Raw genomic sequence first — 27,090 nt, 5'->3', positions numbered from 1 at the left:
TGGCCATCCTTCCCATTCTCCACTCATTCCTTATACTCTTTTAAGATGTCTGTTGCTTTTTTCAGTATCTTAAGCAAAATTTCTATTTGACATAATTAAATGACCTTCATATTCTTAAAGCAAAGTTATATTGTGGGTCACGTACGAATGAACTCATATCACAAAGCTGTAGAAGCCTATTTATAAGGGGAATGGGAGAAAGATATGAGGGTAGGGAAGATATATATTTAGCAGAGTAAGCATATATTAGTAGAATTTGGGCAGAATTTAACTAAAAGTCTTAACATTCCTGTTTTAGTATCAGCTCCCTTTTTCAGGATGCATCAAATTCATAGGTGACAAAGTCATATTCATTAGTGTCATAGGAAGAGAATTTTAATTGTTTTACATCATCTTTGACTTTTAAGAAAACTTTGATCCCCCTTTCTGCCCTTTTTCATGCAGTTCCGAAATTCCCTTCACTTGCTTATGGAGACTCTCAATGCCACTACTCCTCACTATGTGCGCTGTATTAAGCCTAATGACTTCAAGTTTCCATTCACGTAAGTATTTCTCAACTACTGAATAATAAAGTATCCCTGCTGCATGAGGATTGCCAAGCTTTCATAAGGAAAAAAACCGGGGTAAATCTTCACGTCTTGTAGAGGTAAAATACTACTTAATAGAATTTTTTCAGTTTTTGTTCCCTTTTCACAATGTGAGAATAAATTAGCAGTTGGTCATCTGTTAAGGCTTAAAAGTTGAGGTGAACCAAACATTTCTGGTTTGATGTTATTTTTTAAATTTACCTCAGTTCAAAATCTTTCTAGGTGTTTTGTTAATTTGGGTACTAGTTAAAACCAGAGCTAGCTGGGGGATAAGATGCTTTGGCAAAGATGTACCTGCTACTTTTTACCTGATGAAACCACCAGAGATTGTCTGCTTTTACCAACATCTTGTCCTGCTTCAAATGGCATATATGACAAAGAACTCAAAAAGCTTAACACCAAAATAATAATAATAATAATAATAATAACAACAACAACCCAATCAATAAATGGGCAGAGGAACTAAAATATTTCTCAAAAGAAGAAAAACAAATGGTTAACAAATATATGAAAAAAATGTTCAACATCTCTAGCAATTAGAGAAATGTAAATTAAAACTACACCAAGATTATACATCACTCCAGTCAGAATGGCAATTATCAAGAATATAAGTAACAATAAATGTTGGTGAGGATATGGGGAAAAGGATACATTGATACATTGCTGGTGAGACTTCAAATTGGTGCAACCATTCTGGAAAGCAGTATGGAGATTCCTCATAAAACCTGGAATGGACCTACCATTTGACCCACTCCTCAGCATATACCCAAAGGACTTAAAATTGGCATACTATAGTGATGCAGCCACATCAATGTTGATAGAAGCTCAGTTCACAATAGCTTAGATATGGAACCAACCTAGGTGCCCATCAACAGATGAATAGATAAAGAAATTGTGGTATATATACAGGGTGGAATGTTACTTAGACATAAAAAAGAATGACTTTATGACATTTGCGAGTAAATGGGTGGATCTGGAGAGTATCATGCTAAGTGAAATAAGCCAGTCTCCAAAAACCAAAGGTCAGGTGTTCTTTCTGATATGTGGATGCTAACACACAATAGGTCAGGGGTGGGCGGGGAGGTGAAGAATAGAAATTCAGTGGATTAGACAAAGGGGAATGAAAGGAAGGGAGGGGGAATAGAAAAGATAGTGGAATGAATCTGTCATAACTTTCCTATGTACATATGTGAATACACCCCAGTCTATCTTAACATCATGTACATCCACAAGACTGGGATCCTAATTAGAATAAGGTATATTCCATATTTGTATCAATATGTCAAAACAGAGTCTACTGTCATTTATAACTAAAAAGAACAAATAAATTTTTTTAAATATGAGAGAAGAATCTTTCATGCACCACCCCACAAAAAGATATCCCTTTAATTTTGAAACTAATACATGTACATTGTGAAAACAATTTTCAGAAAACATAGGATAGTATAAAAAGAAATGAAAAAGATAATTGGTATAAACTGGCATAAACCATTCTTGACTAACCAGCATCCCTTCCTTCCTATTCTGTGTGTGTGTGTGAGAGAGAGAGAGAGAGAGAGAGACAGACAGACAGACAGACTGATTTACGGGGAGAGAGAGGGAAAAAATACTAGAATAAGGGAGGATCTCAATGCTGTAATTGCAGTTTTATCTCCGTTTTTTATGCAATAGATAGTGGACACGTCCCATGTTAGTAAAAGTCCACATCTCATTTTAATGGCTGCGGAGTATCCTATGACACAGATGTACCATTATTTATTCAAATTATTGCCTACTGATGATTATTTAGGTTGTTTCAACAATGCAATAAAAACATCTTTTGCCTATAATTTTTGTTTGTCTAATATATCCTTTGGATAATATATTTCTAGAAGTGGAATTTGTGAATTTGTAGGTCAAAATCATGCTTCTAGTCTGAGGATTACTCATTATGTACATATATTAAAATATCACACTGTTCCATAAGTATTTTTTTAAAAGATGAGAAAAAAAGAAAAGGAAAAAAAATGAGGCACATACACCCATTCTACAAATTATGATTGCCTGTTTCCTTACTTCCCTGCCAATCCTGCTATCTAGAGAGTATATCTGAAAGACTGCTGTCCTGTGCCCCTCATCATTAAGAAGCCCTCTCTAGAGGAAGTGGCAAGCAGGAAGCAATTGCCATGCCATGAGCCATGACCTTGCATCAGCAAACTCCATCTCCTGCCACCAACAGAACACTTGAGAAGAGAGTGCAGGAGAAGGTGTAGATGGATCACTCAGAGCCTAGCTATGGGAGTGTAATAAGAGTGATCATATAGTTAGAGGAGACCTTTCTGCTTCCTCTTTTAGTATTATTTTAATTTGAAGATTTCAATTGCCCATAGTGAAATAATATAAAATATAATACAAAATAAAATATTTTCATTTATATAAACACTATACATGCTTAGTATGTATACAGTAAATAGCTTTTAAAACATCAATAATTTTTTTAAGAAAAAAACTTACTGGGGCATATTTAATGTGTCCTTCCTGTTGGAATGGTGTCCATTTTTAGTCCGAGGGATGGAACTGCTCAAGAATGAAGAATATCTTCCAGACTGGCCAGTATTCATTCCAAGAGAACCTATATAGGGAGCTAAAAATCTCTGAGAATTAATCAGGTCAACCCATGTAAGTGAGTATGGACAATGCAGAGAAATTTTGTGTTCCTTTCTTTTTTTAGTATCCTCAGTGCACTTTCTTATGAGTTTGTGGTTTGAACCCTAGGGGGTGTTTACAGCTCTATTTTTATTGCTCATTGTCTCTCCCCAGTCTCATGAAGTTTTCCATTTTGATCACAGCTTCAACTTTTGAATGCTTTCTTTTTTAATTTATCCACTTGGTTGTTTACAGAAGAATTTTAACCCTGCCTGAGGAGAGTGACTACAGCTTGGTTCTTTGTGCACTAATGACCTTTTTTTTTTTTTTTTTTTTTTTTTTTAAACATGTAGGTTTGATGAGAAGAGGGCAGTGCAGCAACTGAGAGCATGTGGTGTCCTGGAAACCATTCGAATCAGTGCAGCAGGTTTCCCCTCACGGTGGGCGTGACATTTTTCAGGTGTAAGGAATCCTAATGGGGAGATTCCTAGATCTTTAAATAAACTGATGTAATTTTATTTTTATAGGTGGACTTACCAAGAATTTTTCAGTCGCTACCGAGTCCTAATGAAGCAAAAAGATGTGCTAGGTGACAGAAAGCAAACATGCAAGAATGTGTTAGAGAAACTGATACTGGTGAGAAAGATTTTTCACTTACCTTTATCTGAACAAAGGCCTTGTGGTTCTTATTTGTAAAGACCCTGGGAGCTTTCATGTAAAATATCATTCATCCAAATTATCTAGGGGTGGTTGGGTAGAGGGGCACACTGTCTTAGAGGTTGAGGCTCACTCATGCTAAAACTTGTGAGCAGGAGAATGGTCCATTATCAGAAAATAAAATTGTTAAGGCCTGAACCCAACTTGAGACACATTTATTTTAGAGACTGTGATCATTTCAGCAAAAATATTTGCAGTACTTACTTATGGAAGACACCAGACCAGATGATGTGTAATTGAGAAAAAATGATTCTTAATAGTATGGTGGTGCATGCCTGTAGTTCCAGCCACTCAGGTTGTAATGAGGGGAATCTCTTGACCCAGGAGTTTGAGGCCAATGTAGATAACATAGTGAGACCCTGTCTCAAAAACAAAAACAAAAAATGAGCCTTATTCTCAAGTAACAGTCTATCTTGGCAAGTAATGCATTTTAAAGTTAAATATACTATACTTTAGAGTCTATATCAAATGCTTAATGAATAGGACAAGAAATCAGGAAGGTAAAGTCACATCCAGCTAGGGGAAGGAGGAACAATTTCATGAATGGGTAAGACTGGATAAAACTGGAGAAAGAATATTCTAAGAGAAAGCATGGTATGAAAAAAGCAAGCAAGCATAGGGTTTGCTCAGAAAAAGTAGCTTTTTGCAGTATAAGATTTGTGAATGGGATTGTAAAGTAATGGTTAGGAAATATATGTTGATATTATAGAGAATCAATCATCCCAGGCTAAGAAGTTCTAAAACTTTATTGTGAATTAGTGTCACCTGGAGTGTTTGCCAAACACAGATCTCTAAGCCATACCCCCAGAATTTCTGGGGCAATTATCAGGGAATTGCCCCGTAATTTGCATTACTAACAAATTCCCAGGTAATACTGATGCTATCTGAAGAGAACTGCACTTTGAGAATTACTGATCTTCTGATCTAGGACTTAGAGAATTAAGATTCATAAAAAATTTTTTAAAATATATTTTTACTGGTTGAAACGAGTCTAAAGGGAATTGCCTCACTTCAAGATAGTTAGTCCTAATAGACTGTTAACAGGTAATTTCCTTTGGTAATGATATATATATATATATATATATATATATATATAGAGAGAGAGAGAGAGAGAGAGAGAGAGAGAGAGAGAGAGTTTGTTTTTAAAAAACAAACAAGTCATGTTTTAAAAAAAAACCTAGTGTTTGTCGAGTTTGGCCTATCTCCTTTCAACCCTGAGTTCACATGGGATTGAGCAACAGTCCTACTCCTGTCTTCCTTACCACTCTGGACCTGGTTTCAGGGCCTCGAAAGGAATAGGCAGAGGAGCCTGCAAGATGGAGGCAAAGTTGGATCTTGAGATGGGACAGGGGTGGTAGGAGAGGATCACTTTTAACTATGACTCTAAAATTATTGAATAATTTTAGATTTTTTAGATGCACTTGGAGGTTTCTTATTTTTAGGTTTCGTATATAAGATAGGATATATCTGCTTACAGTGAAAAGGGATTTCCTGTTTTTGCTTAGAATTTCAGATCACGGTGGTGATTATTATACATGCATTTTACTCTTCTTTTGATATGAGAATGGTTAATAATTTACATGTTTCTAGATGTGGTGACTAAGAACAGTATGAAATTCAAAAGTTTGTTTTTGTAAAGCAAATGTCATTGAGCAATGTAACTGATTATATTTGGGGGAAGAAATTTGAAATTTATAGGATTTTAATACTTTTATAAAGTTTTTTCTTATTGTTTTTGTTTTAAATACTGTTGATGAAGTCAAGAGATAATTGTTGAGAAACTCAACTCTTAATATAAATACCCATGGATTTTTGGGTTGGTTTTTTTTTTTCCCCCAATTTTATTTCATATGCTTTTCTTCCTGCCTTATTCTTCACACTGATGTTTTTGTCCCTTCAGCTTGCTCATGGAATATACAGCCTGATGTAATGCTTACAGCTCGGTCACTCTGAGGGAGTGTCAACATCTCCATTTCCTTGAGATGTTTAAAATACAAACCAGAAAATAATAGCTGCCTATAACCCACAACCAAGTTTTGGGCCTCAGATAAAAAAATTCCAGGTAGAATAATTCTGGAAAATAACTCTTAAACTATAGTTTTCCTTAAAAATCCGTTCTATTTGCTGAACTTGCATAGGATCAAAAATCTGGCTCCATTAGTTAATTGTGATGTAGCCTAAGTTTTAGCTAATAGATTCATCCTTTTACTGATTCTGCTTCTAGACATATTTTTCTCTTTTAAATTTCTTTTATATGGTTATTATTTCTGAATATATAATTTCTTCCTAAAATAGGACAAGGACAAATACCAGTTTGGTAAAACAAAGATCTTTTTCCGTGCTGGTCAAGTGGCCTATCTAGAAAAATTGAGGGCAGACAAACTGAGGGCTGCCTGCATTCGGATCCAGAAGACCATCCGAGGTTGGCTGCTGAGGAAGAAGTACCTACGCATGCGTAAAGCAGCCATCACTGTGCAGAGATATGTGCGGGGCTACCAGGCTCGATGGTAGGTCTCCCGAGTACCTATACGTTATTTTTAACAGGGCCCTAAGATTAAGGTGTTCACCTAATTCATTATCCAACCTAAGGCAGGTTTGAGTAGTTACCCTACCTAAGAAGTCAGCATCTCACCCCTTCTTAGTTTCAAGGAATAACAACTCATAAGACAGTTAAATATAATAAAATTTCACTTAGCCTTATAGATGATTCTGATTCGTCCTCAGAAAATTTTAAGTTTCTACCTACTCATATCCTCAAAATTTTTGTGTTTTCTATTTTTATAGGTAGTTTGAAGAAATCATGTGTAAATTAAAATAGGCATGAATATGACCTGCTTAATAATGACTCCATTGAGGAGCTTTCAGGAACAAGTAGCTGAGAAAGTCTATACTGTACTGAAGAACTACACTTCAATGTGATTACATATTAGGACAATTTTAATTTTGAAGTATAAGTGGAAAGGCATTAATGATGAAGAATATACACTCTAACAGATTTTAGGAAAAAATATGGTACATTAACAATGGGTAGATCTAAGAAAGTTTTTGATAAGTAAATATGGGATTACCATGTAGACTGGTCTCCTTTGTAAAGGGCACTTAGCTGATGGTTATAAGCCCTGTCCTCGAAAGAATTATGAACTTTCTATTTTTTTTTATTGTAAAATCTGGCAGTATGGGATGGCCCCTTTTCAGAAATTGGAAAGACTCAGGTAAGAAAATTAATGATAATAAATGTTTAGATGAGGTAATGAATGAATTCTACTTTGGGAAACTACTAATTGCTATACAAATATAAGCAAATATAAATGTTGATTTATCATGCACATTATTAGAATAATGTAATTCAGGTACTACTCATTATGACCAAGACATTGATATGAATTTTTGCATTTTTCTTATTATTGACAATGTACTACTGTGTTCTTTTAGCTATGCTAAATTTCTGCGTAGAACCAACGCAGCAGTCATCATTCAGAAATACTGGCGCATGTATGTGGTCCACAAGAAGTACAAGATTAAACGAGCTGCCACTATTGTTCTTCAGTCTTACTTGCGAGGCTACTTGGCCAGAAATAGGTATCGCAAGGTGAGACATTATTTTCAAATTTGTTTATTCATTCCATTAACATTAATCAATTTCCATATATGTACATAATGCCACAGGGGATGCTGGGACATAGGAGCCATATGGAAAAAACTAACAATTGTAGTGTGTTTTTAAATATTAAATAATTACATATTAATAAGACAAAAGAAAAAATTTATCTCCTCTCATCCCTTATCTGTGTAGTTTGGAAATAAAAAGTAGGTATATAATAAGTTATAACAAACTTAGTGACTGAAAATAACAGAAATTTATTATCTCACCTTTCAGGAGACCAAAGTCCAAAATCATTACTTAGCCAAAATCAAGGTATCAACAGGATTGCACTTTGTCTAGAAGCTCTAGAGGAGAACCCATTCCTTGCTTCTTCCAACTGCTAGTAGCTGCCAGCACTTTTTGGACTTAGGGCATATCCCTCCAATCTGCTCTTCCCTTACAGTATCTTCTCAATGTGTCTAACTTTTCATATCTGTCTCTTATAAGAACAATTATAATGCTATTTATATCCTGCTTTATAATCCAGGATAATCTTCCCATGTTAAGATCTTTAACCTAGTCACATGTACAAATATCATTTTTCCAAATAATTTTATAAATTCTGGAAATGATATCTTTGGAGTCTATCATCAGATAACTATAGAGAAATAAAATACATATGATTAGGTCAAATATATGACAGATGAGTAGAAGATTAACCCAAGTATCAGACAACCTTGGAAGAATTTACTAGGTGAAGAGAAAATAAATTATAACATTATTATGGCTAAAATTGTATTAATTGGAATATGATGCTTTAGAAGGTTTTAAAAAATCATTTTTATATCTAGCAATAATAAAGATGACTCTATACATACTGGATCACCAGATTAATTTTAATTGTGACAGTTGATAAAAAGGTTTTTATCTCTTTCATTTTGGCAAGGCTTTAAGCCTGTTGTATAGACTGTGTTTCTAATACACCAGAAATCTACTAACTGGATATTAGAGCTCTGTGGGCATCCCAGTCAGAAAGCACACAAATAGGGTGATTTAGGGGTAGGTTTCTTATCACTGGCAGTGTATGGGTATATCTTGGCCATTTTCATCCATTCATTTTACATTTTTATTTTGAAGTGATTTTAGATATAAAAAATTATAAAACTGATTAGATCTGAATGAACATATTTAATAACTGTGGTTTGAAGGAAATTTAAAGGCAGCTACTCCAGATCCTTTTTTCTGCTTATGTCTATTTTATAGTCTGTTCTTTCTACCTAAGTATGAGATTTCAGAGCTTTATACTTGGCTTTTCAGATATACTAAACTAATTTCCTCAGTAGTCTCCTCAGAAACATTTGAAATGTGTTTTGAGGCCAGTAGTTTGGCAGTGGTAGTCACTAGCTGGCTCAATCCCCCTGTGACTGGACACAGCGCTGGGTGAGTAGTTTCAGATTAGATGCTTGCTCACATACAGGCCATCCTATTAATCCTAGTTTCTTTTAGCTGTGCTCTTGAGATCCAAGGATTCCCATAGTGGGATTGGGGTGGGGCTGTCTTAAAGGAAATATAGACATTCTTTCATTTCTCTGAGTCACGGATCTGAGTCATGTTCCACTGAACATGGAAGCTCCAATTATATTATGTTTTCATTTGACTGAAATTAGAGAAATGGACCGATGTCTAAAGTCACATGGGAAGAAGCAAAATTTGTGTTATTACTTTGTTACTGTGAGCTGTTTGAACTTTCAAGTCTGAAACCCTTCAGTTTGCTATCACTGAGTGTTGTTGTTCCTGCTCCTTAATCATTGGATAAAACAAGGGCCTCCCTCAGGACTGGTATGTTCAGAAGTTCAGAGGGCTGGCCTCATGGCAGCACAATGCAAGGCTGCACTTGATGAAAGCCATAGTGTTGGAAGAACAGCCAAAAGTGCAGGATTGAGTTGGTAGAAGATACTCCTCAGGTCTCCTAAACTCCTATGCTTATTTTGGTGTTTTATAATTCAAAACTTAACCACTGATAAGAAGAAGTATATCTTCTAGAATGCTATTTTTTTCTTTGTTTTTCTCAGGTATATAACCTAAAAGTAGGAACTATTCTTTTTATGATCTTATTAAACTGCTATCTATTTAAATAGATGGTTTCAGAGATTTTTACACTTTAGAAGTTTTACAAGAGATACATTATGTTCATTTGTATGAATCACTAACAAGTACTTAACCAAGTACATAACTTATTTTCCCACAGTGTGGGACTGAACCCAGGCGCACTCTACCACTGAGCTGTAGCCCCAGCCCTTTGTATATTTTATTTCGAGACAGGGTCTTGCTAAGTCGCTGAGGCTAGTCTTGAACTTGTGATCCCCCTGCCTCAGCCTTCTGAGTCACTGGGATTATGAGTATGCACCACTGCATCCAGCTCAAATATATAACATTTTTTTTTTAGAGAGAGAGAGAGAGAGAGAGAGAGAGAGAGAGAGAGAGAGAGAGAGAGAGAGAGAAGTTTATTATTTATTTTTTAGTTATCGGCGGACACAACATCTTTGTTTTGTATGTGGTGCTGAGGATTGAACCCGGGCCGCACGCATGCCAGGCGAGCGCGCTACCACTTGAGCCACATCCCCAGCCCAAATATATAACATTTAAATATCATGTACTTCATACAAGAGTTATTTCATAAAATTATATACTTAGAAGGAACTCAAGGTTTTTCTAGTTCAACCTTTTCTTAAAATTCAAAATTTATTTTCTCCATCTTTCCTAGAAAATATTTATATAGTTTATGCTAAATGGTCTTTAGTGGCAAGAAATTAATCTCATAAAAGGCATGAATATAAGTTGAGTATAAATTTAAGGGGCTATATATTTTTTAAAAATATTTTTTAAAAACATTAAATCAAAAGGAAGATTACTTCACATCTTTGTAATTTTCACTTTCTTTTTAAACTCATTCTTCCAAATTTAAATCCCACAAGCAGATTTCTTATTCATTTAAAATAGGAATTAGAAACTACATAGAATGGTATTCCTCAAATGTAACAAACAAGAGTGTCATAATTTCTTTTTTCTGGAGAAAAAACGTCAAATCACCTATGAACTTTTAGCACCCTAAATGTTGGCCTCTACCAACAGCTTGCTGACCATACCCCATGTCCTCATGCACAGGCCTAATGCACAGTGAGGTGAGATGATGTCAACAGTAAGAGTAGTGGGGAGATTTTCTAGTTTAATAGCATGTAGTTCACAGAGTGTCTGGTTCTGGGAGTTTTATGGGGGTTGTCTATTAACAGAAAACATACACAATAAGAAACATAATGTATTTTTTTCTCTTTTTTTAATCTTTTAGTTAAATATAGAAATATTGACATCGATTTTATGTTTTTTTAAATACACGACAGCATTACAATTCTTATTACACATATAGAGCACAATTTTGCATATCTCTATATATAAAGTAATGCGTATCTCTGTATATAAAGAAAAGCAAATCAAAACTACTCTAAGATATCATCTCACTCCAGTCAGAATGGCAGCTATTATGAAGACAGACAACAGTAAGTGTTGGTGAGGATGTGGGGAAATAAGTACATTCATACATTGCTGGTGGGACTGCAAATTGGTGCAGCCAATTTGGAAAGCAGTATGGAGATTCCTTGGAAATCTGGGAATGGAACCATCATTTGACCTAGCTATTCCTTTCCTCAGATTATACCCAAAGGACTTAAAAACAGCATACTACAGGGACACAGCCACATCAATGTATTTTTCTCTTTAGACCCTTTTTCTTTTGATAATCTGATGCCTTTTATTTGACAGTTTCCAAGGTATAGTCTGCTTATAATCATACATATAATTTGTGCCTATAAAATCACTTGTTAAGATAATGTTATGCCTCCATATTTCTGTGATATGAATAATTCACATAATGCATTATTAATTCAACTTTTTCATCTTTCTCTTTAGATAATGTATTGATTCTCAGCTTGACATGTCAGCCTCTCATTGATAGAGTTGAACCTTGGTATAATCCAGGATCTTACCTACTTCACCTTTACCCTTTTCTGCAGATACTCCGCGAACACAAAGCAGTCATCATTCAGAAGTGGATCCGTGGCTGGCTGGCTCGAACACATTACAAGAAGAGCATGCATGCCATAATCTATCTTCAGTGTTGCTTCAGGCGGATGATGGCTAAGCGTGAGCTTAAGAAGCTCAAAATTGAGGCTCGCTCTGTGGAACGATATAAGAAGCTCCACATTGGCATGGAGAACAAGATTATGCAGCTGCAGCGCAAAGTTGATGAGCAGGTGTGTTTTAAAAAGGAGCCCTGATGTTGGAGCATGCCTGAAGAAATCCATTGAGATTATTTTCAATATTGTTTCCCCTTAATTTACCCTTTAGTCTTACCAAAAAATAAAATAATGACAATAATGAGCATAGAAATAATGATGAGCTCATATGTTAGATTACAATTTAAGGATCAAGGAAGGGATTTATTTTTGAGAACACCCTAACCCACTTCAGACCTTTAATGATCAAAAGTCCTATTGTACTTTATACTTTATAGAATTCTTTCACCATATCATTTATTTGTATGCAGTATAATATTATTATACTGAAATGACAAAAGAAATAGAAAGGTGTCCATGCTTATAAAGAGTTTACAGGCTATTTGCAGAGATAAAGAATTGATTGCTTAGTGATAGTTACTAAATAATAGTTTAGTATATGTAAGTGACATAAAAGTATTAATAATATATAAATGATAAGAATAGCAGAAGAAAACAAGGATCAGAATGAAATGACATATTTTTGAAAGATTTTCTGAATAAGACAAAAGAATTTTGAGGTACTAAATGGATATTTGTAAGAAATTTGTGATTTTTAATCCATTTTATCATCTTTATGCATCATTTAGCTGGTTCATTGTTTTTAGTGGCATTCTGATCTGTTTTCAAAATCAAGTTACACATTCCCCTATTTCTGGATTAAGAATCATGAAATTGCCAGGTGTAGTGGCACTCACCTATAATTCCAGTGACTTGGGAGGCTGAGGCAAGAGAATGGGGAGTTCAAAGCCAGCCTCAGCAAAAGCGAGGTGCTAAGCAACTCAGTACGAACCTGTCTCTAAATAAAATACAAAATAGGGCTGGGGATGGGCTCAGTGGCCAAATGCCCCTTAGTTTAATCCCGGTAACCCCCGCCCCTGCAAGAAAAAATCATGAAATTAAGAATTTACTATGTAATTCATGATCATGAGAAACCATATCTGTGTTGCATATCACATACAACAGAATTAATTGTGATATGCAGTTAATTTGTATCACTGAGAAGATATTGGTTGTGTTATTGTAATGTTGAGCGTATTACCATCCATATCCCTGTCTATGCTTAATACAGAGGAAATGTGCTGTCATTTTGACTTGGCCCATATATCTCAATGTGAGTTTAATACAAGTTGTATTAAAAATGATTCGGTTTAACAGATTTGGTTATATACTATAACAATGCTGTGATGATGTAACACAGATGTGATTAGTAAGCATGATTTTTTCATGAAATACATTTGGTTATTCATATGAATAGTATATATTTACTTATTGTTGCTTATTTGTATGTTTAAAGAATAAAGATTACAAATGCCTCATGGAGAAACTGACCAATCTGGAAGGAATATACAACTCTGAGACTGAGAAATTACGGAGTGACTTAGAACGTCTTCAGCTAAGTGAGGAGGAAGCTAAGGTTGCCACTGGACGAGTTCTTAGTCTGCAGGAAGAAATTGCCAAGCTCCGGAAAGACCTGGAACAAACTCAGTCAGAGAAAAAAACCATTGAAGAACGAGCAGATAGATATAAACAAGAAACTGAGCAGGTAGGAATTAATGTCCATATTTCATTCTATACCTTACCCAAAGTAAATGGGCAGTGTTTAGGACTTCTTTTCTTCCTTTAAGTCTCCTCAGTCCCTAGAAGCTTTCCAGATTCCTTTGAATCTTCAGTGTATTTAAGCTTGGTGGGAAGAATAAGGTTTCCTCTTTTAAGCTAAGTTCTTGCCTTTCCGGTCTGATAGAATAGTATACATGAGCAGATTCAGATTTCTCCTTTCTTTTTATTTCATTGTCTTCTTTTCAAAGGAGTAGATGTAGGCACCACTTTTGATCCTTTTGAAAAAATATAATGACAGGGAAAGAATGAAAATATTTCACTGTGATAGCCAGCTTCATCATTGGAAAAATATTCTCTGAATAAGAAGTCCATAAGTTACACTACAGCTGGTTCTTAACCAGGAGTGTATCAGAATCTCCTGGAGAGTTTTTTTGTTTGTTTGTTTGTATTGGGGTTGTTTTGTTTAGTTTAGTACTGGGAATTGAATCCCAAGGATGCTGCATCACTGAACTATATTTCCATTCCTTTTTAAATTTTATATTTTGAGTCAGGGTTTTGCTAAAATGCCTAGGCTGACCTTAAGCTTAGCCTGCCACAGCTGCCTGAGTTGTTGGGATTATAGATGTGCACCACCAGGCCCAGCTTCCTGGAGAGTTTTTTAAAATGGTCCTCCCCAGGATTGGGGTTGTGGCTCAGTGGTAGAGCATTTGCCTGGTATGTGTTAGGCACTAGGTTTAATCCTCAGCACTACATAAAAATAAATAAATAATGTAAAGGTATTGTGTCCATATACAACTAAAAAATATTTTTTAAAAAAATTGTCCTCCCCAAGCTTTGGAAATGTGGGATAGGCACCTAGATTTTGAGAAAGCACTACAGGATTGTCTGTACACCCCTGATTAAGAGCAGCTTATCTTAAGAGCCCACAGAGAATTTAGACCTTTCTACTGGAATGGATGTTAAACCCATGTTTGTACAGAGGGCAGACTGGTCTACCAGAAGGGATACTTTTTAAACTGACTTTGGCTATGGCACAGTGCTATTGTCTACTTTCCTGGTCTCAGGATCTATGGTCACAGAGCCTTCTTTTCCTGTCACTAAGCCTAGTGTGTTGAAAGGTTTGTGCATCACCTTTCTCTTTATTAATATAGCTCTCACTTTGAGGGAGACAGGATTAAAATATCATTCATCACAAGCACACATTTTATTCCAAGGATGTAAATTATGTACTTTGCTAAGTTACCTTTGATTTTGATTTTTGCTTCCTGGGGATCTTTATCCAATCAGAAACAAGAAAGTTAAGGGTCAGTGCTTTTTTTTTTAATGTGGTAAAATATGTTCATTTTAATTATGAATATACATGAGCTTTGTGTCACAATGTTGAGATGAGATGGTAATATTGCTTTGAGAACAAATGTTTGCTAGGTACCAAGTAATTGCTAAATGTTCAAGGTACAACATAAAACAACTATCACCATTCTTGTCAACTAGGAATCTAGTCTATTAGAGAAGACAGAAAAGTAAATCATTTATAAGGGCTATAAAGAGGTGTATATAGAGTTCTGTAGTAACCCAGAGAAGAGACCTAATGGAGGAGGTTTCCAGAAAGTGTCTGTAGAGGGTAAGTTTGACGGGTGACCAGACGTAACAGGTCAAAGACATGAGGCACAAGGATGGTGAAAGCATGGAGTGACTTCTATGTGGTCTTTAGACTTAGTAATGGAGATTCCTCTATTGCAATCATCTCAGTTTATTGTTTCATTTTATAGCTGGTATCAAATCTGAAAGAAGAAAATACTTTGCTGAAGCAGGAAAAAGAGACCCTTAATCACCTTATTGTGGAGCAGGCTAAGGAGATGACAGGTAAGGCTTATGTAAGCTCAACATACTATATATACACCAACCACCCTCACACCAAAGTCTTATAAGTTATAGCATTATTTTTTTCCAGTTACAAGATTACTTAGCACTTAAATATTTTAAAAAGTTGAGGCTATCATCAGTAAATTTACAGTTAGAAGTGGTAGGAGTGCCAGATATTTTGGTTGACTTAGTGCTGAACTTGTAAGCCTGATTTCTCTGTGTACCAGTATGAACTCATTCAGTCAATGCTATATATGGTTTTTTCAAAAGTTAATTTGCTTTATGTATATAATTTATCAGTTATGACTTATAGAATTATTATTGATTTAGTAAGAATTCTTGAGCTAGCATAGATAGATAGATAAAGGGATGTATGTTTCTATGTATATTGGTTTATTTATTTTTATTTTTATTTTAACAGTACTGGGAATTGAACAGGCTTTCATGCCTGTTAGGCATGCACTCTACTACTAAGGTTCACCTCCACCCTCCACCCCCCCTTTTTGGCTTATATACACTAGAATTTATTTTTTGCAGTTCTGGAAGCTGTGAAGTCTAAGATTAAAGTAACAGCATATTCAGTGTCTGGTGATGTCCCATTTCCTGGTTTATATAATGGTGCCTTCTCTCTGTGTCCTTACATAGTGTTAGGGGAACACAGCTCTCTGATCCTCTTTATGGGTATATATGTAGAGATATATTTATATATACATGTACATATAGATAGATGTATTTATATATAAATTATAGTTATTCATAGTTGTTGGGTATATTTTGATACAATCATACAGGCAAGGAATTTGTTTTCAATCCCCATTCCTCCCACTTTGTTTCCCACCTAATTAACTGAGATTATAGGTGGGCACCACCATGCCTGACTTATTTTTATTGTTTTAAATTGATATAATTGTATATTTGTATGGGGTAAAATACAATAATTTGATATAAGTATATAATGTATAATGATCAAGTCAGAGTAACCAGCATTTCTATCTACTCAAGTAGTTTATCATTTCTATGTGTGGAAAACCTTCAGATTCTTCTTTTCGGCTTATTTTATATATCATAAATTGCCATAGACCATAGTTACCCTACTATACTATAAATAAATACCAGAACTAATTCCTTTCTTTCCTTTGTTTGATACCCATGATCTAACTTCTTTCTGTCCCTCCTCCCTACTATCCATCCTTCCCAGTATCTAGTGACCGCTGTTCTACTCTCTTCTATCAGATCAGTTTATTTAGTTTTCACAAATGAAGAAAGACAGATATCTTTCTGGATCTTGCTTATTTATTATTTATTTTTTGCTAAACCAAGGAATATTATTCTCCTAAGATCAACTTTTTTTTTTTTTTTTTTGCTACCAAACTAAAAATACAATATTCAATTTTTTTAGATATGGACATTTATTCTATTTGCTGTTCGTGGTATAATTAAAATAGTGGTGATATAAAAAGTATCTCCATTTATATTAAACAATAATAATTAGTGGAAGAGAAAAGATGGGTTGGAATGAGACTATATCATATGAAAAATAGTCACTAGAACATTATAATTTTTGATGAGGTGTCGCGACCCCTCGCCGGCAAGGGAAAACACGACACAGGATTTTTCTTTCAGCAGTTTATTCAGGCCTTGTTTCATGTATCATCTTTTAGTGACCCCCCGCCGAGCGCCCAAGCATAGCCTAATAAAGCTTACTCAAGTCCAATCCAAAGCTGCCACGCGGGGTTTTCTCATAGGGTGTTGAGGGACAGCGTGCCAACCTTCCCTAATAAGGAGTTGTTTACCAAGATCCACAACGGAGACCGGCGCCATCTTCTAATGGCGGCAACGGTCTGCAGACACGGCTCACCACAATGAGGTATTCAAAAAAGACAAAATGTCCTAAAGTTTTAACATGAGATACCCAGAAAATAATGGTATCTTATTAGTAATGATGAAATTAAAGAAAAAGTACCTGTGTATGAGGCAAATTAATGAGATTAGTTGTTAGACTGTTATAAATATTCTACAAAGAAGTAGATCCAATGATAGCTGTAAATATCCTAGAGGGGATTCACTAAGGGAATTGGCTCACATGATAAGAAGAAGAAGTCCCACAGTTTGCATGTTGGAGTACCAGAGAAGCTGGCAGCATGACTCAGGCCAAGTCTGAAGGCCTTAAGACCACGGAAGCTGATGGTGTAACTAACTCTCAGTCTGAGTCAGAAGGCCTGAAAGCCCAGGTGACTGCTTGTGCAAGTCCCAGAATTCAAAAGCCAGAGACCCAGAGTTCTGATGGGCAAGAGAAAAACAGTATCTTGTCTGTGGAAGAAGGAGTAAGAGTTGCTCTTCTATCTTTTTCATACTAAGCCCCAGTATGTTGGATGGTGCCTGCCCACGTTGGGGGCAGATCTTTCCCACTCAGTCCAGCAGTTCACATACTGATATCCTCTGAAAACACCTCATAGACAATCCTGAAGTAATGCTTTATCAGCTATCAAAATATCTCTTAATCCATCAGAGGAATTAAGTTTTGGGTGTCGACTAGGACCTCAAGCAAATCCAGATTAAAACATTAGAGAGAAAATAAGGAATGAGTATGAAAGTTTCCATTAAGACTGGTGGTAAGAGGTCTCTCTGTTTTCTCCATACCACCCCTTCCCTCCCAATCAATGGATATGATGTTGAGGAAAGAGAAGAAAACCTGGAATTAATGAACATAACTAAGTCATAAGTTCAAGAAAAGAAAACAAAAAAGAAATCAAAAGGGAAAAGAGAAAACAGAGTCCCTAACATCATGGGAAGGAGGTTTCTGGGATATAGAATGCAATGGAAAGACCAAAAATGATGAGAATACTTTTGGAAAAATATAAAACTCTATTTTGAAATTACGCTGTTAGAATAAAGAAATAACACTGGATTTGTCTAGGGAGAATTTAGCCTGAAACAGTTTTTGCAAACTGGTGAAAATAAAAGGCAATTTATTGGGGCTGGGGATATAGCTCAGTCAGTAGAATGTTTGTCTTTCATGCACAAGGCTCTGGGTTCAATCCCCAACACTACACACATACACACACAAAAAAGCTATTTATAGAATGTTTCAGAGAGCAGAAATTCCTTCATCCATTCATTTATGAATCATGAAAGCCCTATCCTAGGAAGCACTATGTTAGGCACAAGGAAAACAGTATAACAAGACACTTTCAGCTCTTGCCTGATGGAGCTGATGGAGAAAGAAATGTCAAAGCAATAAAAGCAGATAGGGCATCTTAAAATTTGCCCACAAAATACGAGGATAAAATGAGCATAGTAGTGCGACACTTAATTTTATAAAAATACCTGGTTGGTTATTTAGTTAAAATATATGGCCAAGATATGAGGCTTTTTAAAATTTTGTTTTGTCTACAGCAGGATCTATAACCTCAAGTCTCCTAGCCAAATGCAAACCACCAACAACACAGAAGTCAGGGTGGGGTGGATAAATGGGAAAGTCAGGGTTCCTGAAGCCACATATGGGAGATGGCCAAGAAGTAAATAACACAGATGACCACACCTGAGCATTTTATCTGATTAGAAACAGTAACAATACAACAGCAGGGGAGTTTGGTGGAAAATTTTAGGCTAGAACCCTGGGACTGAGTTAAGCAGACAGACACTCCAGAATAGGAGAGCCAGATCCACTCAAAGTTGCCATTCCCTAGAGAAATAGCTTTAATTTTTTGAAAGAATACATTAATTTGGACAAAATAATTTTACAAATTTCCTAAAATGGAATACCATTGGAATACAAAAATACATGTACTTACTAGAGCTTACCTAGTTGAAGTTTATCAAGAATGTGTGGTGACTAGTGAATAAACTAGTAGATCTAAGACTATAGTAAATGGAAGAGTTCAATAGATGATTGATGTCATTATTAAGAAAAAATCATTTCATTTTTGGGTCATGCTTTTTCTTGTCTTACATTCACTATATACTCTTTTGAAGATCACAGTGGTGCTAAAAGTAAGATCCTATGCTGATAAACTGGAATCAGTGTACCTGTTACATTCAGTTTCTATGGAGCTGTCTCTGGCATGCATATCCCTTTTTTCTTTTAGAAACTATGGAGAAGAAGCTAGTAGAAGAAACAAAACAACTGGAACTTGAGCTTAACGATGAAAGGCTGAGATACCAGAACCTTCTGAATGAGTTCAGTCGCCTAGAAGAAAGATATGATGACCTCAAGGAAGAGATGACCCTCATGGTGGTGAGTCCAACACTTTTGCTTTTCTTTGAGATGAAAAATTTTAAACACATACAAAAGTAAATAGAATAGTAGAATGAACCTCCATATACTCCACAAACCCATTCCCCAGTTCCAAAATGGTCAACACATTTCTGCTTCCTCTTCTACCCTTTCCCAGCCCCATTCAGTGGTTATATTATTATAAAGTAAATCCCAGAAATCATTCAACTTTATTCATTAAGTACCTCAGTTTAGTCAAACACTTTAAAGATTAGACTAAAGAATACCAGAAAGTTAAAATAGCAGGATTTTTTTTTATAGATTGAATAGTTTAATGTAAAACTTGCATATAAAGCAAATATTTATGTAATTATTCCCTCCACTGGTTTTATTGTAATTTCCAAGGTAAATTCCTACAAAAGCAAAATGCCCCTCTATTTGTAACAAATTATCTTCTCTATTTCAAGGACTCTTCTGCATTTGCCAGTATATACTTTTTGTATTTACAATAGTTCTCCACTCTCCCTATAATATTTACCCTGCTATCAGGAAACAGACATCTATTTTTTTTTTAATTGTACTGGGGATCGAACCCAGGGGGGCTTTGCCACTGAGTTACATCCCCAACCCTTTTTTATTTTATTTTTGAGACAGGGTCTCACTAAGTTGCTTAGAGCCTTCTAAGTTGCTGAGACTGGCCTCAGACTTGAGATCCTCCTGCCTCAGCCTCCTTACTGGGATTACAGGTGTACACCAGCCAGCATCTGCCTTAAAGGCAATCTGATCATACCAATGACCAGAAATGCTTTAATATCTGTTATAGAAAGAAAAATAATTTTCTATGTGTACAGTAGGAGATTTGCTTCAAATTTTATTTCCGCCTGTATCTGCTTGACAGAGTTCTTTAAAATGTGATGTCTAAAAAGTCAAAATAAGGGCTGGGGCTATAGCTCAGTGGTAGAGACATGTGAGGCACTGGGTTCAATCCTCAGCACCACATAAAAATAAGTAAATAAAGATATTGTGTCCATCTACAACTAAAAAAAATTTAAAAAATAAGTCAAAATAAAAGAGATGATATTGATATAACACAAAAGAAATGTTCTCGTAACCTTTAGTCTAAAAGAGGCATAAAAGCTAATATAAATCTTACATTGGACTGTTATTTCAAACCTCACTGATCTACCATGATTTATATTTGCAAAGAGACATTAGAAGTAGGAGCAGGTCGCCATAATATGTCCAAAGAGTCTTGTCTTCATTTCCACACTTCATTTGGCCCCACTGAAAGATTCTTCTGTCATATTCTGATTCTTAGATTTTCTAGAGCCCTTTTTTCTCTCCTTCAGTGTTGATGTTCCCCAGAGTTCAATTCTTTTTATTTGTATTTATTTACTGGGTAACCATGCCAACACTTATGGTTAACCTTTGTTTCAGTTATTGTTAGAGCTAAGCTTTGTATTCTACCGGGCATTTCTGAGACCCACTAGCTATTTGAAATGTTAATAAGCAGCATTGGAAAAGAAATGATTCTGAGGTCAAATAATCAACCAAGTTAAACAGATTTTTTTCTATAGACTTTCTCAGATTCATTAACAGTATATACCTTGTGAGTCAAAGAAAATAAAATGAGAGAAATGTGTGCCATATACATAATCACTGAACATATTCTAGAGATATCTTGAGGTTATGGGTCTGTTTAGTCAACAGGGTAGTAATCTCTCTAGAAAAGTCCCTCCAGTAATAGCCATCCTCCAGCAACTTAACATAGCTACTTCTTCCTGCCAGGCAAATCTCTGCCTGCTGTCCATTCTGCTCCCAGCAGTGCTCCAAGAATAGCTTAGAGTCTTCATTTCTTATTTTTGGCCCTTAATTCTCTTCACTGAATGCCTGTGACTCACTCTCATTCCTTTTGGGTCACAAAATGGTCAGAGAAAGAAAAAAGCATATGGAAGAAGATCAAAGGTCCTTTGCTTCCTACTCAGCTGTTCATTAGGTACCATTTCCTAGCTCCAGATAAAATAATCAAGATTGTAGAAGTGCAGAGAGTATCTGCCAAGAGTTGCAAAGAATAAAAATTTGACTTTAAAATTCAGGACAACTAAAATATTAATGGCAATATCAAATATTTTAATGTTTACATAGCTAACAAATGGGTCTTGGCTAATAGTTCATTGACACTGTTTGCAAATGGTGTTCTCAGTGCTGTAATCCAGAGATAATGAATCATTTTGTAGTAAACAGACTCCTCAAGTGGATGGAGGGAAGGGAATTTATAAGACTGCCCGAAAGGCTTTCTGTAATCTATGTGATGTGCACACCAAAGAACACTGGTGAGTTAACTGTCACTGATTGCCAGGACATAGAATTGTTGACCTAGCTAGTATAAGAAGTGTTGTAGATTTTTTTTCTCCAAAAACATTCAGTTTTCCAGGTATTATAGGAGCAGAGGCAATGTAGAAAAGACTGATCCAGGGCTGAAGAGTTTCAAGCTAACAATAAAAGTAAAATGAGGCAAGGGAATCCAGAATTATGAAGTAAAGATAAGTAAATTCCAAGTAAGGAGGAAATCATGTCAACAATCATAATAAAACAGTTTCTGGGGGGAAAAAGTTACTACAGGAGAAATGATAGATAAGTAGCAAAAGAGAAGCAAGATGTGAATCTTGAAAGAACATGATAATTAAGTCAAGTGCATTGTCCTTGTAATTGAATACACAATGAACAGGGGAACAGAATCCTAAAAACTTGGAAACCCAAAGGTCACTACAAGGAAGTTGTTGAATTATTGAAGATTTTTTCAACAATTACAGCAGTAGCAGTTAACATTAATCGAATGCTTGTTATGAGCCAGACACTTGTTGAACTCTACTTGCACACTCGTATTTCATCCTCACATAAATCCTACCAGACAGATGATAATATAAGCTCTTTCATACTAGTGATGAAACTGAGGCCTCAAGAAGTTTGATAGGGGCAAGTAAGTGGCATAGCTAGGATTCTTACCTAGTTCTTTCTTGTGGTTCGAACCCAGAACACGTAAGCATTGCCCTGGGCTAAAAGTTACATTAAATAACACAGCAGGACTGGAGATGTGGCTCAGTGGTAGAATACTTATCTAGCAAATGGCAAGTCCCTGGTTCAGTTCCTGGCACTGCAAAAACTATTAAGGTATTCATTGTTTAGTGATAAGTGGGTGTGGAATAAATAAGGATCTTTTATTTATTTGTTTATTTAGCAGCAGCACTAGGGCTCAAACCCAAGGCCTCACACATGCTAGGCAAGTCCTCTACCACTGAGCTATATTCCCCAGTCCTTTCCCATTTTTAATAAGCTTGTTAAAAATCTTTGGGTGTTTACATGAACCCACTTTTTATTATTAATGACATAGCCCTTTATTAAATAAGTGTTATCCCATTCAGCTGTGGAATTTGGCTAGAAATCTTAAGTGATAGGCACTCTTATGTAAAGCAAATGGAATCAGGTTGGCCTTTGGCTTCATGTTTGGTGATTCTCCCCTCTAGCATACACCCCTGCTTCTATATCGTTTCAGAGACTCTGGGGTTTTCTTTGGATCTTCTCTCTACATTGGATGCACATTGGGCTGGCCTAAGGCTGTATTTGCTTAACTTTTTTATTCCCCATAAGCTTTTGAACACTGATTTTTCATAGTGACGTATATCATAAAGGTATCACTTGGACTCCCTGAATTATTAACCCCCAGGGGTTTTCAGAGGATTCTTAGAGCAGTTTTCTTACTTTCCCCAGTGTGGCTTAGCACTCAAAACTTTAAAGACCCAAAGGGTCTCTGCTGATAATAATTTTCATTTGGGTGCTGGGTTTTACAACTGTTCTTGTCACAATATGCTTGTATACCTTTCTTTGAGAAGAGGTGACCCTTTGTAAGGATCTGACCAAGATGGCATGAAACAAATCTGGGCATCAGTACAAGTCAGTGAGGGAAGATGAGAACTAAGGAAAGATGACTGTTGCCTTAACTATGTCTAGTTTAATAATGTATTAATTATATTTGGGTTATTTGCCTTGCAGAATGTGCCTAAGCCTGGACACAAGAGAACAGACTCCACCCATAGTAGCAATGAGTCCGAATATACCTTTAGCTCTGAAATTGCAGATACTGAAGATATTCCATCAAGAACAGAGGTACATTGTAGATGCCTATGACTAAAACGTGGGATATGACCATGCTATTGTTAATAGGGATCATTTCTGATACATAACTTGTAGGCACTTAATTAGCTGTGTACATATATACTACTGCATATGTTTTTGTCAATGCACATATGAACTTTTAAATTTTATCTTATTTACTTTTTTTGTGCTAACATGTACTGAATCCACTGAGCTATGTATCCTCAGTCCCACATTTTAATTTTTAATATAATTTTAATGGAAATAGTTTCTTTTAAGAATTCCCTTTTACATCTTAACATATTTCATGTATTAAAAAAAATCGAGGCTATCGTGAATTTATTTCTGGCTGTGATAAGTTATAAATAAACTAAGCACTTTGTCCTGCAGTATTCTAAATATGAGCACCAAAGAATTTAACAAAACTTTTGCCTATGTTTCATGCTAGTTTTTAACCAATGTAATTTTCTTCCACAAAAATTAAGGGAAAATAATTTAGAAATATACTGTAATTGTGCTATGTTATATAGTATGAAACTAAAATGATGTATTGTTTTAACTGCAAAAATACAGTGGCTTTAAGTTAGATTGTTCCCAACCAGTTCTCAGCTCTCCTTTTCAAATATGATATTAATTTCAGGCACAGTTCTATTTTTATCATAATTTTTTAAAAAATGGCCAAATCAGAAATAGACTTGTTCTGGCAGAATAGCTAAAGAAATTAAATTCTTCTCTCCTTTCTTGTCTTAGTTTTACTTAAGAAGGAAGAGTTTCTGCCACTTCTTTCTGATAATTTTGAAGAAAATGTCATGTAGTTGGATTGTCATATAACACACGAGACTTATAGTTTGTTCAAATTCACAGCTTTTAAGTGCCAGAGCCAGAAGTCAGTCTGAGGCTCATCTCTCTGGAGTTCATGTTCTTTGCTATATCATACTCTACTGCCTTCATCCAGGCATTCTGCATTACAATTCTCCTATGTCTTTCATGTCTATTGCTAACATATGTCTGGGCTCATGTATCCAAAAGTGTGAGCAGTACATAGTGGGGTTGGGGTTGTACCTTATTTTCTAGTGGCCTGAGGGTAACTGCTAGCATCCCAAATTTTAGTGCTTTGAAACAGCAATTTATTATTGCTTATTATTCTGTGGGATTTAACTAGGTAGTTCTATTCCATGTAGTGGTAAAGGAGTGCCTTTGGTTGGTTATAGTCAGCTAAGTTGCTTAGATTGTCTACTTTGGAACTTTGTCTGCAGCAAGTAGGTGGGTTCTAAGAGTTCAAGAGTAAAAGAGGTCCCATAAGAATGACTCAGTGTCAATTTTGCCACACGGTAGTCAAAGCAAATTATAAAGCCACTCTATGTTCAAGGAGCAGAAAATAGATTATCCATCTGTCTGTCTGCCTCTCTGTCTCTCTGTTGGGTGGAAGTACTGGGTACCATCTCTTGATGAGAAGAAAGGCATGTATGTTTGGAAGAACCATTGGTGGACTGATGGCCTTGACCATTTCTCTCTCTCTCTCTCTCTTTTTTTTTTTTTTTTTTTTTTTTGTACTGGGATTGATCCCATGGGCACTTCACTGAGCTACATTCCTAGCGCCTTCCCCCTCCCCCGCTTTCTTGAGACAGAGTCTCACTAACTTGCTTAATGTTTTCCTGCTGAGGCTGGCTTTGAACTTGTGATCCTACTGCCTCAGCCTCCCACTGGGATTACAGGTGTAAAGTTAGACTTTGAAATTAGGACTTCTGTCTGGGGTTATAGCTCAGTTGGTAGAGTGCTTGCCTTTGCATGCACAAGGTTATGGGTTCAATCCCCAGCACCACACACACACACACACACACACACACACACACACAAATCAAAATTAGGATTTCTGAGCTTCTAATGGATATAAAAGCTTTAGGACTGCATGTTTTTGGTCTCAATGAGAGTTTATAAACCGTCCACTTTAATGTAATATCACCTGAGTAGCTCCTGCATGGTAAGAAGTCATGACAAAAGGAATATGTTTGCTAGAAAGATTCTGTAGATAATTCTGAGCAAGGAGAGCTTTTGTTAATGTTTTAGACTGAGGATGTTATTTTTTTTTTAATATTTTTTACTTGTAGGGGCTGGGGTTGTGGCTCAGTGGTAGAGTGCTTGCCTAGCCTGTGTGAGGCACTGGGTTTGATATAACAAATAAATGAATAAAAACAAATAAATGAATAAAAGTCCATAAAAACAAATAAATAAAATAAACAAATAAACATATAAACAAATAAATGAATAAAAGTCCATCAATAACTAATAAAAATAAAAAATATATATTTTTATTTGTAGATGGAATAATCCCTTTATTTATTTATTGTTATGTGGTGCTGAGGATTGAACCTGGAAGCTGTGGCCATTTAGAAGTAGAAATTAATAGCTACACATAGTCTTCTAAGGTACCTCTTTCTTGCCCATCTTCTCTTCTGATAAACAATCTTTTTCTATTATCAGTTATATAGATATAAACCTTTCTGACCCTGACCACATACAGAATTGGGAGGATGACCACTGAAGCCTGTTATTAGAGCAAAAGCTTCCCACATGAGACGAGTGCTCTACCACTGAGCCACAATCCCAGCCCAGGATGTTATATTTTTAATTCCGAAACTTTTACATACTTCATCTAACTTTTACTCATAAGTTTTTTTGTCAGGGTCTCTGCTCTTGTCAGGCTTTCTCAAGATTCTTAAAGATTTTAGGGAAGGGTAAACTTTGTTTCTAATTACTGCCTGTTTTCTGCTGAAATTTTCTCAAATTGAGAGATTAAAGTGGGATTTAGTACAGTGTTTGTCTTTATTGAATGATGAAATATGATTATACTCCACAAATTGCAGACAGATTTTGGAGTGTTGTGCACTTTCCTCATACACTAACCCCCCCAGCAGTATCCTATACCCAGAAGTCTTTCTGTAATAGGCAGGCTTTTCACTGAGCAAGTCATGTTTGTAAATAGTCTCTTGTGACTAAATGCATACATCTGCAATGTAGCTGACTTTGGTTCGAACTCTCTGTTTCCCATGGAGAGACTAGTAATATTTCTCCCTCAGACTGAGTCAATAACCTTAGCCTCAGTCTCTCTGTGCTTCAGTTTCCCCATCTGTGAGGAGGGGATGCTATTATTATCTTAACTTACAGTGATGTTTTAATATTAAATGGATTAATTTTTATAAAATGCTTGGAATAGTATCTGATACATAGTAAGTATTCAATAAATAAATTCTTTTGCTCTAATAACAGGCTTCAGTGGTCATCCTCCCAATTCTGTATGTGGTCAGGGTCGGAAAGGTTTATATCTATATAACTGATAATAGAAAAAGATTGTTTATCAGAAGAGAAGATGGGCAAGAAAGAGGTACCTTAGAAGACTATGTGTAGCTATTAATTTCTACTTCTAAATGGCCACAGCTTCCAGAATCAGAGTTTCTTCTT

At 35.7% G+C, this 27,090-nt stretch overlaps 1 protein-coding gene across 4 annotated transcripts in view; it reads left to right on the top strand.

Annotated features, from left to right (window-relative positions):
• Positions 1-27,090, top strand: part of Myo5a (myosin VA) — a 205,107-nt gene that overhangs the window by 121,659 nt on the left and 56,358 nt on the right. For all 4 annotated transcript variants that reach the window (XM_046461281.2, XM_046461280.2, XM_046461279.2 and 1 more), the window contains exons 16-25: positions 445-542; positions 3,566-3,652; positions 3,740-3,848; positions 6,225-6,436; positions 7,362-7,518; positions 11,580-11,819; positions 13,138-13,386; positions 15,170-15,263; positions 19,352-19,500; positions 23,530-23,643. In XM_046461281.2, coding sequence (XP_046317237.1) covers positions 445-542; positions 3,566-3,652; positions 3,740-3,848; positions 6,225-6,436; positions 7,362-7,518; positions 11,580-11,819; positions 13,138-13,386; positions 15,170-15,263; positions 19,352-19,500; positions 23,530-23,643 — 1,509 coding nt within the window. The remainder of the gene's footprint in view (positions 1-444; positions 543-3,565; positions 3,653-3,739; positions 3,849-6,224; positions 6,437-7,361; positions 7,519-11,579; positions 11,820-13,137; positions 13,387-15,169; positions 15,264-19,351; positions 19,501-23,529; positions 23,644-27,090) is intronic.

This window comes from Marmota monax, unplaced genomic scaffold (genome assembly GCF_021218885.2).
Source record: "Marmota monax isolate L192 unplaced genomic scaffold, Marmota_monax_Labrador192_F-V1.1 WCK01_AAM20220418_F8-fsc00001, whole genome shotgun sequence".
Lineage (NCBI taxonomy): Eukaryota > Metazoa > Chordata > Mammalia > Rodentia > Sciuridae > Marmota > Marmota monax.
Note: the sequence above shows the minus strand (reverse complement) of the source record. Positions and strands in the feature narration are given on the sequence as shown.